This window comes from Pteropus medius, unplaced genomic scaffold (genome assembly GCF_902729225.1).
Source record: "Pteropus medius unplaced genomic scaffold, Ma_sr-lr_union100, whole genome shotgun sequence".
In the NCBI taxonomy this organism is placed as follows: Eukaryota; Metazoa; Chordata; class Mammalia; order Chiroptera; family Pteropodidae; genus Pteropus; species Pteropus medius.
This window is the reverse complement of record NW_024351647.1, coordinates 6815944-6831117: the sequence shown is the minus strand read 5'-3', so window position 1 is coordinate 6831117 and position 15174 is coordinate 6815944. Positions and strand designations below refer to the sequence as shown.

General features: G+C 32.8%; 1 protein-coding gene across 5 annotated transcripts in view; it reads left to right on the top strand.

The window, feature by feature from the left end:
* SLC12A6 (solute carrier family 12 member 6) overlaps positions 1-15174 on the top strand; it is a 77146-nt gene that overhangs the window by 29846 nt on the left and 32126 nt on the right. For 4 of the 5 annotated variants that reach the window (XM_039843991.1, XM_039843995.1, XM_039843993.1 and 1 more), the window contains one exon: positions 11602-11646. The exons of the other annotated variant lie outside the window; for it this stretch is intronic. In XM_039843991.1, the coding sequence (XP_039699925.1) occupies positions 11602-11646 (45 nt within the window). The remainder of the gene's footprint in view (positions 1-11601; positions 11647-15174) is intronic. 5 annotated transcript variants of the gene reach the window in all.

Genomic DNA, 15174 nt, shown 5'->3' with positions numbered 1-15174 from the left:
GGAAGGAGAAGAATCAAAAGTTGGAAACACATGCAAACCGGTTCTGCTTCTCTAACCCACTTTTTTTTTGTCAATGGCATACTCTTCTTTCCTATCAATTAGGTATATAAGATAACACAATATTTACTTATACGTATATTGTAGACTAATATACAATTATGAGGTATAATATATACCTACTAATATACCTGTATATATTAGTGGGTATATAGTTCCTATTTTAGCTCCACAACGTCTTCATTAATTATGTCCTGTCATCAGTCCCTCTGACTGGAATGTCTCCTCTTCTCCATTTTCTCTCACCCGTTCTACTTTTTTGATGAACTATCTGATCTTCAAGATTTAGCTCAATTATCCCTTTGACACCATACCTAACCATTGCTTTATTTTGCACTCTTTCCTTTTTGATTCTCACAGCATTTGTACCTACAACAGTTATTTTTATTGTTTCATAATTTTTGGCATCTTTCTTTCCTCTCCAAGCTTCTTAAGAATAAAGGGTCCCTCTTTTGGTATCTGTAGTGCCTAGCACATTACCTGACATATAGTAGGCATTCACAGTATTGCTTGAATTAATAATAACTACCTATTACTACTCATCTGGAGATGATGCTAAAGATACTTGTTAGCATGTGAGTAATTTACAGTGGTGTAATAATAAATAGGCCTGCCTTTCTCTAATAAATCTGGCATTCATTTTACTTTGCATATTGCACTCATTTCATTATCTAAAATACTGCTTTCAGTTTTAGACTTCTTAGAGAATTTCATTTGTTTTCCATCCCAGATGTGTGCCATGCTTATTCCTCTCCTGTGGTACATGATTTTTAAGGGTTTTTTTTGTTTGTTTAAGTTCTACTTAAAGCTCACACTGCCTTGATCCATATTGCCCTTCTCCATCTTTAGACCTTTGCAGCACTAAAAGCTATAACACCTTAGGCAAATCAGTTCAGCTTTCTCAGAACTAGTTTCTTCTAGAACATGGCAATAACTCTTGCTCACAGGGTGGCTGTGCAGATTTTGTATGATGATAGTAGGAAAATTTCCCTAACTTTAGTTCTTTAGCGACTACTTGCATTTATTTAATATTTTTTCTTAAATTGAGTCACTGCTTTTCTAGCTTCCATTATAAAGGAAACTTTGTCACTAAATGAAATGCCAGCATGCTTGCCATAAATAGAGTATAAACTAAAAATAAATGTAATTCAAACGATATTAATCTTGCTAGATACTGTTGCCAAGCAGAGGCTGTGAGCCTGTTAAAAAAGCATCGCGTTCTGAAGAGATGTTAAAGATATTCCAGCACAGACATAAAAAAATATTTGACTCGGTTAACAGAGTTAATGGCAGGGGTATAAGGAGAAGGTGGAATCACATTCTGACCATCTAAAATCACAGTTAAAACCTTCCAAGATGTTTAGAACAAAATGAATTTAATAAACTTTTTAAGGTAAAATCACAATAAATATTTATGAATACTTGTATTCTTCCAAAAGTAATCAAAAGTATAAAAATAAAATAACTTGGCAACTAAACCTTTTTAGATATTAAAAACAGAACCATATTTACTATTCTAGGTTGGTAATCTTTATCTCTTCCTAATTTCTCTACCTTTTTAGCCCTTACTCTGTATTAGATTTCACGACCACACGCGTTTCCCTTTACCTTCTCATGCCTTGTTCGGGGGCAGGGGAGGGTGTCTTACTGGAGTAAGTAGTATTTCTGACACTATGTTTATGTTGAGTTAGACATAATATGGTCATCTGTATAGTCACTGTGTACTTCTACACTCTGGATACTTAGTTTGCTGATTTCTAATTTAATCATTTCATAGATGCCTAGTTGTAATTTCTTTTACCTTAGTTATTTCATACCTGTATAATTAAGAGTTAATCATATTTATTCTTGTACTGAAATTTTATAAACAACCAGCATATTATAATAGAAAAATCAGAATCTAGCTCCAAGCCAGTCTTTGAAATTTACACTAAGTATGCCTTGGTCAAACAATTGAACCTAACTTAGCTTCTTTATATGTTTCCTGCCAATATCACAGGGTTATCATGAGAATCAAATGAAATATGTAAAAATATTTTAAAAACTTTAAAATGTTATTAAATATAAGATAATGTTATAACCATCATTCTTTTTGTTTCTTATGTTGATTTGACTCAACTATATTGAGGTTCTTTTTTTAAATTTAAATTTATTGGGATAACATTTGTTAATGACATCATATAAGTTTCAGGTGTATAGTTCTATAATGCACACACCTGAAACTTATATACTGCTACAGCATCCAAAGTCTAGTTGTCTGTGACTGTGTGGGTTCATTTCTGGGCTTTCAGTTCTGTTCCATTGGTCCGTGTATCTGGTTTTGTTTGTTTGTTTGTTTTTTTGTTTTGCCATTACCATACAGTTTTGATTATTGGAGCTTTGTAGTATAATTTGAAGTCAGGGAATGTGATAATTCCAGCTTTGTTCTTTTTTCTTGGAATTACTTTGGCTGTCCTACAAATTTGAGGATTTTTTTGTTCTATTTTTTGAAAATGCCATTGGGATTTTGATGGGCTGTAAATTTGTATAATGCTGTAAATTTGTATATTGCTTTAGGTAATATGGTCACATTAAGTGTGTTAATTCTTCCAATCTGTGAACACAGAATATCTTTCCATTTGTGTTCTTCAGTTTCTATCAACAGTGTCTTACAGTTTTCAGCGTATGGGTCCTTCACTTCCTTTAAGTTTATACCTAGGTATTTTATCCTTTTTGTTAAAATTGCAAATGAGATTGTTTTCTTCATTCTATTTCTGATATTTCATTGTTAGTATATAGGAACACAACAGATTTTTTACATCGATTTTGTATCCTGCAATTTTACTGTATTTAGGGTTTTCTATATATAGAATCAGGTCATTTGCAAATAGTAACAGTTTCACTTCTTCATTCTCAATTTGGATGCTTTTTATTTCTTTCTCTTGCCTGATTGCTCTGGCTAGGACTTCCAGTATTATGATACTATATTGAATAACAATGGTGAAAGTGGCAGCTGGAGTGGGTGGCAGCAGAGATGGAGGAAGGGGTTGGATTCAGACTTCTGTGGCTTTTTTTTCCTTGCTAGTGGCAGCTGCTTAACAGCAGCCACCACACCTCTTGAACTGCATCTCCACCCCCATCACAAACTCAGCCACATCGTGTACCAGCTACTCAGGCCCAGAATGCTGCCTCTACCCCTCTACCCCTCTGGGTTGCCAAGTGAGTGCTTCAGTCTGACCTTCTGCTACAGCATTAGCACATTAATGGGGCTCTGCAAGCGAGGGTTTGCATCTGTAGCTCCCATCTTTGTCCTTCCCCCACACACACCTCCCCCCACCACCGCCATCTCCCATTGCTCACTCAGAAACATTCACCTTGAGACATCTTAAAGCACAGACCGCTCAGATTTGTTTCTTTGTTGAGCAGGGATTCCTTTGTTGAATTATAGTTGTCCAACTTCTTGTAACTTTAAGGGGAGAAACTGAGAGGTCTCACACCGCCATGTTGCTGATGTCACTGATTATGAGCTTTTTAATGTCAGAAAATCTCACACTATCCAGCAGTTTGAGGTGTGTTTTAAATTACTGTTATTTGAATGGAGTCATTAATAAATTTGTATGGGCTCTATAGCGCAGACACTGCTGGGCAAATACTACGGTAACTATTTTATCCAAAAATCCCAAATCATATGTTAATGCATATTTAGACTAAACCGTAAATGTATCAGACTTTGAAATAAGACGAGTGAATCAAATTATTATCATATGACTGTTTGATTTTAATTAAATGTGTAGATCAGTACCAAGTGTTCCTCGTATTACTTTTATATTTTTCCTTAGTACTATTGTACTGCAAAATGTTTAAAGTTTAGAGTTTCAGGAAATATCACCAGTTACCCAAATACTAATTTTTACCCTGATTTGTAGCACTGCAATTTTTATTATTTCTCTTGGAGATCATTCCATGGTTCATCTCAATTTTCTTAAAGTTACCATTTAATGAGTATTTGCCATCTGTAATCCTGACAGTAATTTTCTGTGGTGTAGTATTATTCCTGTTACATAGATAGTAAATTAAGGCTAAGAAATAGTAAACCATTTTCCCAGAGTAATGTGAATAGCATATGGTAGAGCTAGGATCTCCCCAGGGCTTTATCTGCTTCCAAATTCTGTGTTCTCTTTTTACCATGCTTTGTGTTTGCTCCAGGACAGCTGCACAGCTATCACAGGGCCTGTCTTCAGCACCATCATGCTCTTCTCCCAGTCTTCCACAACTGAATAAATGGCATCTCTGTTCATCTAATTGCCCTGGAAAAAACTTTGACTCCTTTCTTTCTCTTCCACCCCATATCCTATTCATCAGCATGCTAATCTGTGAATCCTTACTTTGATACATACTCAGTATCTGACTACCTCCTGTACTTTTGACTTGGTCCAAACTACCATTATCTTTTCTTGGACCACAGCAAAAACCTTTTTTCCTACTCTACTTCCTCACTTGCCTCCTGCAATCTGCTCATCAGACAACAGCTAGAATGATCATGTTAAAACAGATCAAAACCTTCCAGTGGCTTCCTAGCTCACTTAAAGTAAAATCAAAAGGTCTTACTATGTCCGACCAAGGCACCACCTGATTGGTGCTCTCTCCTCCACCACAAACATCCATCTCTTATCCCATGTCCTATCACTTTTACACTGCTGTTCTGTCTGGTGACGTGGCCTCGCTCTTCACTGAACATGTCAACATGCACCTGCTTCAGGGTCTTTGCATTGTTCTCTCTGCCTAGAATGTTTTTCCTGCAGATATTTGGCTAGAGGGCTCATTTCAAATTTCTGGTCAAATGTCACATTATTCAAGACACCTTTATAGACTCAGTATCTAAACTAGCACAAATCATCGCACCACTAATCCTCTTTATTCTCTTACTCTGCTTTTTTTTTTTATGACTCATCACTCTTGATATATAATATGGTACATTGTCTCTTCCTTACAAATGTGTAAGCTCTTTGATAGGGATTTTGTTACTGCATTTTTAGTAATTAGAATAGTGTTTCACATATAGAAGGTGTTCAAAAAATATTTATCGAATAAATGAATGAAAATAACTACAAATTTAAGTTACATAGACATTATCTTTGCAGACTCACTCATGAGCTCTCCTTTCAGAAGATGTTATCACCATCTCATCTTTTATCATCTTCACTACGGTCATTATCATACCTTTCTAAGATTTCTGCAGTATACTCTTAATTGGTTCCCTGCCTCTGCTCTTGCTCCCTTCACCGTCCATTCTCCAGCCAGCAGCCTGCATCTTTTAAAAAGTTAATCAGACCTATCATGTTGCTATTTAAAACCTTACAGTTGTTTTACACCAGTTTTAAAGTAAAATTCACACTTTTTACCATGGTCTGGAATACTGCAACATGTATCTGTTACCTAATTTGCTGACCTGTTTTTTTAAACCACTTTCTTACTCACTGGGAAACACATTTCCTAGACATACCAAGTTTATTCTCATCTTAGGGTCTTGGTGTAACTACTCTGCCCTGATCAGTCTTTTTCGAGATCCTCATGTTTGTCTCTTTTATATGCAAGTCCCATTCTAAAGATTATTTCCTCAGAAAAGCCTTCACTGTTCACCCAGTCCAAAACGGCCTCTCCATTTTAATTTTGGCTTATAATAAGTGTTATAAAAAAAATAATTGTGACTATTAATTTTTCTTTATTCTTTATCTTGCCAAATCTACATGAGTACAGGAAATTTGTCTTATTTATTGCTCTATCCTTAGCACATAGAACAATGCCTGGCACTTATTATTTACCCAACTATTTAAATGGATGGATGGTTGAATAAATGATTGAAGCTTTGTGATAGTCATCTGAGGCACTTCATAAAACTGCAGAATCTCAGGCTCCTCCCATGAGATCAAGTTTTTAGGGTTAGTTTTATGACCCAATAATTTGTAGTTTAACTAATATTCTAGATGATTCTTTTGACTAGGCAAATTTGGAAAATACTGGTTTAATGGAAATATTCAGAGAGTAAATGGGAATGATGATTCAGGGAGTTATCTTTTAACCTTAGTATATTGATATGAATTGATTGAACATTTCCCAAAGTGTATACCATAAAACACTAATTACACAAGGAGTTTGATTAAAAAAAAATTATCTCTTCTGATATATTAAGGAATGCCAAGTATTATGTTCTTCTTTTGTAGATTAGCTAAGAAACCATTAGCTTACTGAAGGATCTTAGAAATTGTACATTATAGAAATCTACTTGGCTGTTAAATAGATTTGCCAAAATTACTTAACCATCCCTGCCCCAAACCATTTTCTCACCAAGTCCCTATTAAGATATTACAGAATGTTCACTGAGCACTAAGAAATATGCATTATACATGAAGTTCAGTCCATGGTTCAGTGCTACTACCACAACTTACTCTCTCCATTGTTAGTTGTCTTCACAGATCCCTTACTTGGCAAGATATTTTGAACCAAACTATAAATCCCAGCAGAAATTATCTTTTTTTGGCAGAAGTAGACTCTAAGTGTCTTTTTAAAAATTATATTTTTACTATATTAAAAATTCAAAGAAGGATCTTTCAACTCTCTTATGGGATAAAACTAGAAACATGAAGAACTAATGATTTATTAACTTTTTGTAAGTATTTGCTTTCATTGCCATCTTCCTGGTTAATTTTACTTTGCCGAAAATTGCTTGATGTTTTCTCCCATTTACTTAAACCCAATTAATTACATGTAAGTTTTTCTAGGTCTTATTTAATTTCATTGCAGTAAGTTCAAAATCTATATGAAGATAGGCTTTTCAGATTTTACCTTATTTCAACTTGTTTTACCTCTCTGGTTTCCCACTAAAATGAGAAACTACTCATATAGAGGAGCAGAATCTAATGAATTTGTAATGTTAGAGTAATTATTTGGTTTCATCTTTTAGTCATCTTTGCCTAAATCTGAGTCAAATGTTCTTATGATGATGATGATGATGCTTTGGTTTTATAAAAAGTCAGAGTCCAGAAAATTAGAAATGTGTTAAGACTGGTGATTTCAGGTATTTAGTATCCTGAAATAGTTTTTGTAGTACATCTAGATAACATAGACAGGAGTATGAAAAGGTAATTGTCCTGATATACATGCATGTGATTGTGTCTACTTTTTCTAAACAATTAGGCAACAGTTTTCACTGTTGTGTTACTTAATGAAATTATTGATTCTGTCTTTAATAAAGACAAACCTTCTACCCTGAATTTTAGATGCAGGATGCAGGTTAGCCTTTGTTTTCTTCAGATTCACTACCAAGAATGGTAGATGAAGTGATTATCAAAGGAAATTTAGAAAAAGACTATTGCTGTGGACAAACTAAGGAGAATAATAAAGCTTTTCATAAAAACCATTTACAGAGGCAGTTTTGCAAGTGAATACCACCCACATCATTTTTCTATTTTCCAAGGCACATGGCAAGAAACTAAATAAAATCTTCATTCCTTACCATTTACCTAGGAAAATTAAATATACTGAGCAAGTACTTATTTGTAAAAGTAGTATGTCATTACTGTTAACAAGGAAATATTTTCAGTTCACCTTTATGATTGTATTTACTGTCACGAAAAGGTATGTTTCTGTTTTTTATTTGAACTACCATTTTGATTGATAGAGTCTCACAGGCTTTTGAGTATAACCTGATTATATCATGACCTAGGAGTACCTTTATTTAAGGCCATTGAAGAGTAAAAACAGTTAACATGGGCAAATTGTTCCTATTACAGGAAGTAATATGGTAAAATAAATGTCATTTTGAGAAATATTTAGGGACAAAACTCCCAGTCTTAGGCAGACTTAGGTGTACTCTCACAAGTGACATAGGCAGTAAAAATGTTAAATGGGAGTGTTCAGATATAGGACTGTAGAAGAGTGCCCAGATATAGAACAATGGTATCATGTTGACTGCACTACATAATTTGGATTGCATACCCAGAATCTTCAGTTTAAACCAACTTATCAATTATGATTTTATAGCATGCAAGTGAGTAGTACCACCATTTAGTGGCTTTATGAGCCAGTTTCCTAGATTTGCCCTTATTTCATCTTTTACATATATTAATGAAGCATCTGTAGGTTCTTAGAGGTTAATCTTCAGCTTATCAAATAAGATTGCCCCCCATTCCTTTCATTATAATAAGTGAAAAACAGAAGTCTAAGCTAAACTTGTAGGGAACTATACAAAAACTTATTTCTACTCATCTCAAAATAGGAGGGTGTTCAAAGGAAGAGTCCTAGGTTGGCTAGCAAATGCACATAGATCACTTACACCTAGCTCAGAAGGCAAGGAAGTATATTATACAGAAGGAGGTAATTCTTTTTAAGAAAAATGTCATTTATACTCCCACTTCTAAAATCATACCTACTCTGCCTGAGTAATCTGATATATTTTTCCATTTTTATTCATGGATACATTCTGTGGCAATTCCAGATAACTTGTTTTAGGCTATTTTACTTTGTTTTAGAACAAGAAAGTTAGAATTGCAGAGTATTAAGAAACATAAACATAGATTCTCAAGACATCAAGACTATTTCTCTAACCTTTCTTGTTTGATAGTAGTGTAATGTGTCTTTGGCCACTCATTAACCCAGGGATTTGTCGTCTCAACTATAAATATGAAGATCCAAGGTTCTCAGTTTTGTTCTGTCCTAGCAGATCCGAGAAAGAAAGGCATTTCCATTAATGGCAGTAGCTGAGAATAAAAATCTTGAGAAGGGTGTGTTAATATAGTTCTAGGAAGAAAAATAGAAGATGCTCATGGCCCTTCCAACTTTTCCTTTAGAATCACTAGAGTAGATCTAGATGATGACAGAAGTTCTGGTTCTAAAATTCTATGTTTTTTTCTCTGCTCTTCTTTCCATATTATTATACACCTGCTTCTCTATAATGATGGGCCCAAATTTTCTCCTACATGAGAGAGAGGGATTAGGGAGAGGGAGAGAGGAAAAACATCTAATATATTAACTTACTATGGAACTGTTATTCCTACTTTGTCTTATGTGCAAGAACAACGTATATTCTTTTTTTACTCTTTACTTTTTTATTGAGGTATAACTGACATACAAACATAATAGTTTCAGATGTACAACATAATGATTCGATATTTTCATGTATTGTAAAATGATCACCACAATAAGTCTAATTAACATGTGTCACCATATGTAGTTCTAGAATATATTTTCTCATGATGAGATAAATCCCGTTTTATCATGATGTTTGATTCTTAAAATGTATTGTTGAATTTGGTTTGCTAATATTTTGTTGAAGAGTATTGCATCTGTGTTCATGATGGCTATTGGCCTGTGATTTTCTTTTCTTGTGGTGTCCTCGTGGTATCAGGGTAGTGCTGACCTTGGAAAATGAGTTTGAAAGTAGTCCCTCCACTTCTCTTTTTTGGAAGAGTTTGAGAAGGATTGTTATTTTTCTTTGAATGTTTAGTAGAATTCACTAGTGAACCATATTATTTATTTAGATAGGAAATAAGACGAGTTTAAAGTAAAACTGGAAGTTCACTTGCTGTTATGTTGGGGAAAATATGGTAGAATAGAAAAATTTGGAATTTCTCTTTTTCAAAACCAAATTAAGTATGAAAGCCTTCTAAAAATATATTTTAAAATGTACACATAGCATTTAACACTTTACTTATTGGAATCAGGTTTCTACTTTATTTTCTTCTTGATTAGAGTATACATACTACATACTCTAATATGTAGTACATATTAGTTCATACATCAGAAATCAGAATTTGTTAAGTATTCTGATTATTTCTGTCTGGGATGCTTACATTTAATTAAATTATATATAACAAAAAACACCATTGAAAATATTATTTGAATTTTTTCTAAAACAGTAATTCTTAATCTTTTTTGTATCTTGGACCTTTTTGGCATCCTGAAGCCTACAAATTCCTTTTCAGAATAATGTTCTTAAATGCTGCAATAGTACACATACACAAATATATACATATTTTTATATACATAAATTTTTATATATAGGATTAAAAAGAACCCTATTATATTAAAGTACAATTATCAAAATGTTAAATCTCTATTCTAATAAGTGTTTATCAATGCTTTGAATAAGACCTATCTACCATTCTAATAATTACCACAATTTCAAAGTAGTATTGAACCCAAAAGATATTGAGATATATGCAGCAACTATAATGTGATATGAAAATATCTGATATTTATTGTTGACAAAATCACAGGTACTTTTATGTGGTTTGTTGCCTACATTATAGAGATTAGTGAAAATAAAGTTGTAACTTTTTCCCCCAGTGTTCACAGACACCCTCCCCCCACTTCCCACCCCCCCGGTCTAAATTTTTTATTCCTCAGATACATTCCGGGAAGCCAGATAGAATCCTCTATCCTCTGTATCTAAAGAGACTTAATCTTTGAGGAAAATGGAGCTGAGTTTTTCCATATTTAGCCCTTAATGCTTTATAAGCCTTTAAGCAAAGTAGTTGGTGATTGTCAATACATCTTGCATTAAGAATTTTGCTTATTGCCACTACTTTTATGGTAGATTACTGAAGAAATAAATTTTTGTAAAATCCAGTGTAGTCATTTTATTTTAAAGTCAAAACAGAACATATCTGCTAATGAGTTCTTTACTTATGTTGACTTTGAGCTAATGTGGTCATATGTTATGTTACTTTGTCATTAAAAAGAAAATGTAATTCATGTTATAGGCCTGAATCATCCTACTTTATGGAGCTAGTATTGTTTGGTCAAATTTGTGTGATTATTGTTTTATAAAACACAAAATCTAACGTTTTAATCATTTTTAAGTGCACAGTTCATTGGCATTAATTGCATTCACAATGCTGTGCAACCATTACCATATCTGTTTCCAAATTTTCTCATCACTCTAAATAGAAATTCTGTACTCATTAAGCAATAGCATTCCATTCCCACTCCGCCCAGCCCTGATAACCTCTAATCTACTTTCTGTCTTTATAAATTTGTTTTTTCCAAATAAGTCATATAAATGAAATCATAAAATATTTGTCCTTCTGCATAGGCTTATTTCCCTTAGCATAATATTTTCAAAGTTCATCCATGTTGTAGCATGTATCAGAATTTCATTCATTTTAACAGCTGAAAATATTCCATTATAAGTATATATCACATTTTGTTTTATCTGTTCATCTTTTGATTGTTTGGATTGTTTCTGCTTTTTGAGTATTTGAATAATGCCGTTATAAATATTGTCATACAAGTAATCTGTTTTCATTTCTTTTGGATATACATATACCTAGGAGTGGAATTGCGGGGTCACGTGTTAATTCTGTTGTTTAACTTTTCAAGGAAGCAATGTCATTATTATCTATAATAGTTCCTTATATTTTTATTATCCTTTTATTTAATGTGTCTTGAGCCCTTAAAACTTTTTTTTGGTTTAGTTCCTTGGTTGACTTTTATTGCTGATTTTTAAGAAATTATTTGTTTTGAACATTCATTTTTTCCTTTTCTTTTCAATTGTTTGTTTTTCAGACCCAAGTCAGAACTCCATCACAGGGGAACACAGCCAGCTGTTAGGTATAGTATTACTGTGGGGGTTGACTCTTTCTAAAGTCACTCTTTTCTTGCTTATACTAACAGACGTTACTTACTTTTTTAATTCGATTTTCTTTCCACTCTTTTTTTACTTCTTACTCCTCGACTTTTTTTCCTGCTATTTCTATTCCCAGCTTGATAAGTTTTTAGGAAACTACTTCTGCAATTGATTGCTACGACTCAATTTAGTTATAGTAAAAATAATTTTAGTACTAATACCAAATTATTATGTTGTACATATGAAACTAACAGAATGTTGTGTCATTTATACCTCAAAAAAAGGTAATTTTTCATGTTCTGTGGTTTAAAAAAATCTAAGAATTGGAGCTTTTTTTCTATAATTCTGAAAAGAAGATATAATACTCAATAATATCTTAGGCTTTGCAGCTACTTTGCCCTTTTTATTATTTTTCTTGGTCTTTTGATCAACTTCATTTTAATTACTGAAAGTACTTCATAAACAGCATGGCTTTAAGCAGGCCATAGTAATTGATGTTCTAATTCCTTATCTGTGAAATAAGTTATGGAAATGAATTGATTTCTTCTAGGTATCACTTATTTAAATTGCAGTTAGCTTATAATTTGGCAGGAATTTCATAACATCTCTAAACTGATAAATTTTTAGAATATAAAAATAAAAACATACTCAGGTGAGGAATTCAGACAATACAAAAAGTATATACTATAAAGAAAGTGAAAGTTATCCAGAGTACCTTCGCCCTGCCACTTCACCTCTAGTACCCCAAGGTACTTGCTGTTGACCCTTCCTTGGGAATTATAGCAATTTTTAATTATACATTTTTATATTATATATAACTATGTTTTTTTCCTTTTTTTGTCAATGGAATTATGTTATACAGACATATGTTCTGTGAATTTTTTTCACTTAACATTTTATCTTAGACATATCAGTCCATAAAGATCTGCCTCATTTCTTTGTGGTAAAATAATATTCCATTGTATTCCTATGCTGTAATTTTACTCAGCCAGTTCTCTGTTCTTGAACATTTAAGTTATTTTCCAGTGTTTTACTGTTACAAATCATATTGCAGTAAACATCTTGTACATATATACTTGAATTCTCATTGTCGGTATATTTGTAGAATAAATTCCTAGTAGATGAATTTCTTGGTCAAAAGGTATCTATATTTTCAAAAATACACATCAACTTAAAGCCCACCAGTAAGGAGTTTGGAGTCATACTCAGCTCCCTGTCATCAAAAGTAGGTATTATCAGTCATAAAGTTTTTGCTTTACCTAATCAGTGAAAATGGCATCTCTAGTTTGTATTCGTACTTCTTTAATTATGAGAGAAGTTAAGTACTTTTAAATACATTAAGAGTCATTTTGTGTGTATATATCTTTTGGTTTGAGGCTTATTTGTACATTGCTGAATTTTTAGATGCAGAGCAGGGGTGGAAAATATAAGCTATCAAAATGTACTAAGTAGGGAAAATACTTGTTTCCTTATTAAAGATTCAGAGTATTAGTTAAAGAAACTGGGATACTCCTTTTCTGCTCTTTCAAGGTTAAGTTTCTGGTCGTCTTATTCCTTTGAGTGAGTTTATGTTCTGGAATAGCAACTGATACCTTAGGCACTAAATAGATATTAATTAAGTAAATGGTTAGATGTAAACATATAGCTAGAAATCTGATCACCAGGGTTCTAGCCTCATGGTATTGGGGCTGTCACCATTCTCTTTTTTATACTTTTATATTGGATAGTTTATTTAACTATTCAAAATTAGTCTTTTCTATAGAAAAATTTCATATTTGGATCAGGAATGGTTAAGATTTCATTGAAATATTTTGCCATTTTATGAAAAGAGTATTTTCCTTCTAAACTATTAAATTGCTTCTGTCTCTGATACATGCCTGATAGGAAGAGAAGCTTGAGAGTATTCCATCGTCTGGCCAGGAACATGTGTGTAATGGAAATAAAGAAGGATTTACCTAATGAAATGTACAGTTGGGGGAGTTGGTATTGTTCCAGTGTTACTAAGTTGGATTTTTTTTCCCCCGTTAAATACTTACAGTAAAAGATAGCAGACAAATTGTAGGCAAAAAGATGTATTATGTGATTGTGAAGGAAAGGTTTTCTTAGTATTAGTTAAAAACCCTAATAGTATTTGCAAAGAGACTACTTCAGACATTAATCTCATTTGGCAACCTACAATTGCATTTAATTTTAAACAAACCTGGGAATTTATCCAGAGTCATCTGGCCAGATTCTCCGGTAAGTTCATTTGCTATCCTGGGCTCTCTCTCTCAGGTTCATTAGGTCAGATTATATTCTCCTTTTTTTTTTTTCCATGCTTTTAATAACTACTGTCTTTTGTCTTCCACATTAATTATCTTTGTTTAACAGCCTCAAAATCCTTAAAAGACTGGTTTATTTTAAAAATTGTGTTTGCAAAAGAGTAAAAGATGACATTTTGTTATATTTTCTAATTATCTTATAGTTCTTAAGAAAAAGCATTGATAGCTTGAATTAAAATCTTGCCAGCTCACTGTAAAAAAAAAACTCATTTAAGATAATTTGGCTTAGTAGGTGAAAAACTGGTTCAGTTGCCTTGCCTGCTGAATAGAATTTATAATAGCATTTTCCAGACCTTCTAAATATGTTTCCTTTCAACAGGGTGCAGCTATTTTAATGTACCTACTGCTCCCACTGACTCATCAGATCTCTTGCAAAACTCAGGGTCAGGCTGAGGAGATGTATGAAAGGCTGAAACTGCTCTTGTGATAAAGAAGCTATGTGCTTAAGATGTATGATCTTTCTCTCTCTCTCTTTCTCTCTCTCTCTCTTTGTGTGTGTGTGTGTGTGTGTGTGTGTGTGTAATTTTCAATTTAAAAAATTTTAGGAAATAAGTAAGGAAATGAGCAGTGGGCCTTGGCATTTTTACAAGTTTTACCAAAATAATTAAACTCTTCTACAGTTTTCTCAAGGAATAGAAAAACAAGTAAACATTCCCCAACATTCCTCACTTTGAGGCTTGCATAACTTTGATACCAAAACTAAATAATGTCAATAAGAAAAATATAGGTCCATTTTCTTTGTGAGCACAGATATATATGCCCTAAACAAAATATTTATAATCTAAATCAAGCAATATATTTTAAAAATTGCCCCATGACCAATTTGGGTTTCTGCTAGAAAGACATGATTGATTTACCATTAAAAATCAATTTATATAATTCAGTATATTACCAGATTAAAGGAGAAACACCATATAATCATCTTAGTAGATGTAGAAAAAAAAATCTGATTTGAAACATATCCAATATTTAAATTCATGAGTTCATAATGATACTTAAAAAAACCAATTGGTCACCAGTGGAATATTTTAGTAACCCAATTCATTATTCTGATAAGTCAACAGAAAGAAAGAATGAAGTATTTATTTTGCCTTTAACTATACAAATGGATAACCAAAGAGGATATTGGAAGGAATGTCTCTATACACGTATTTCAGCTAATAAGTGAAAGAATAATAGAATCAGAATATC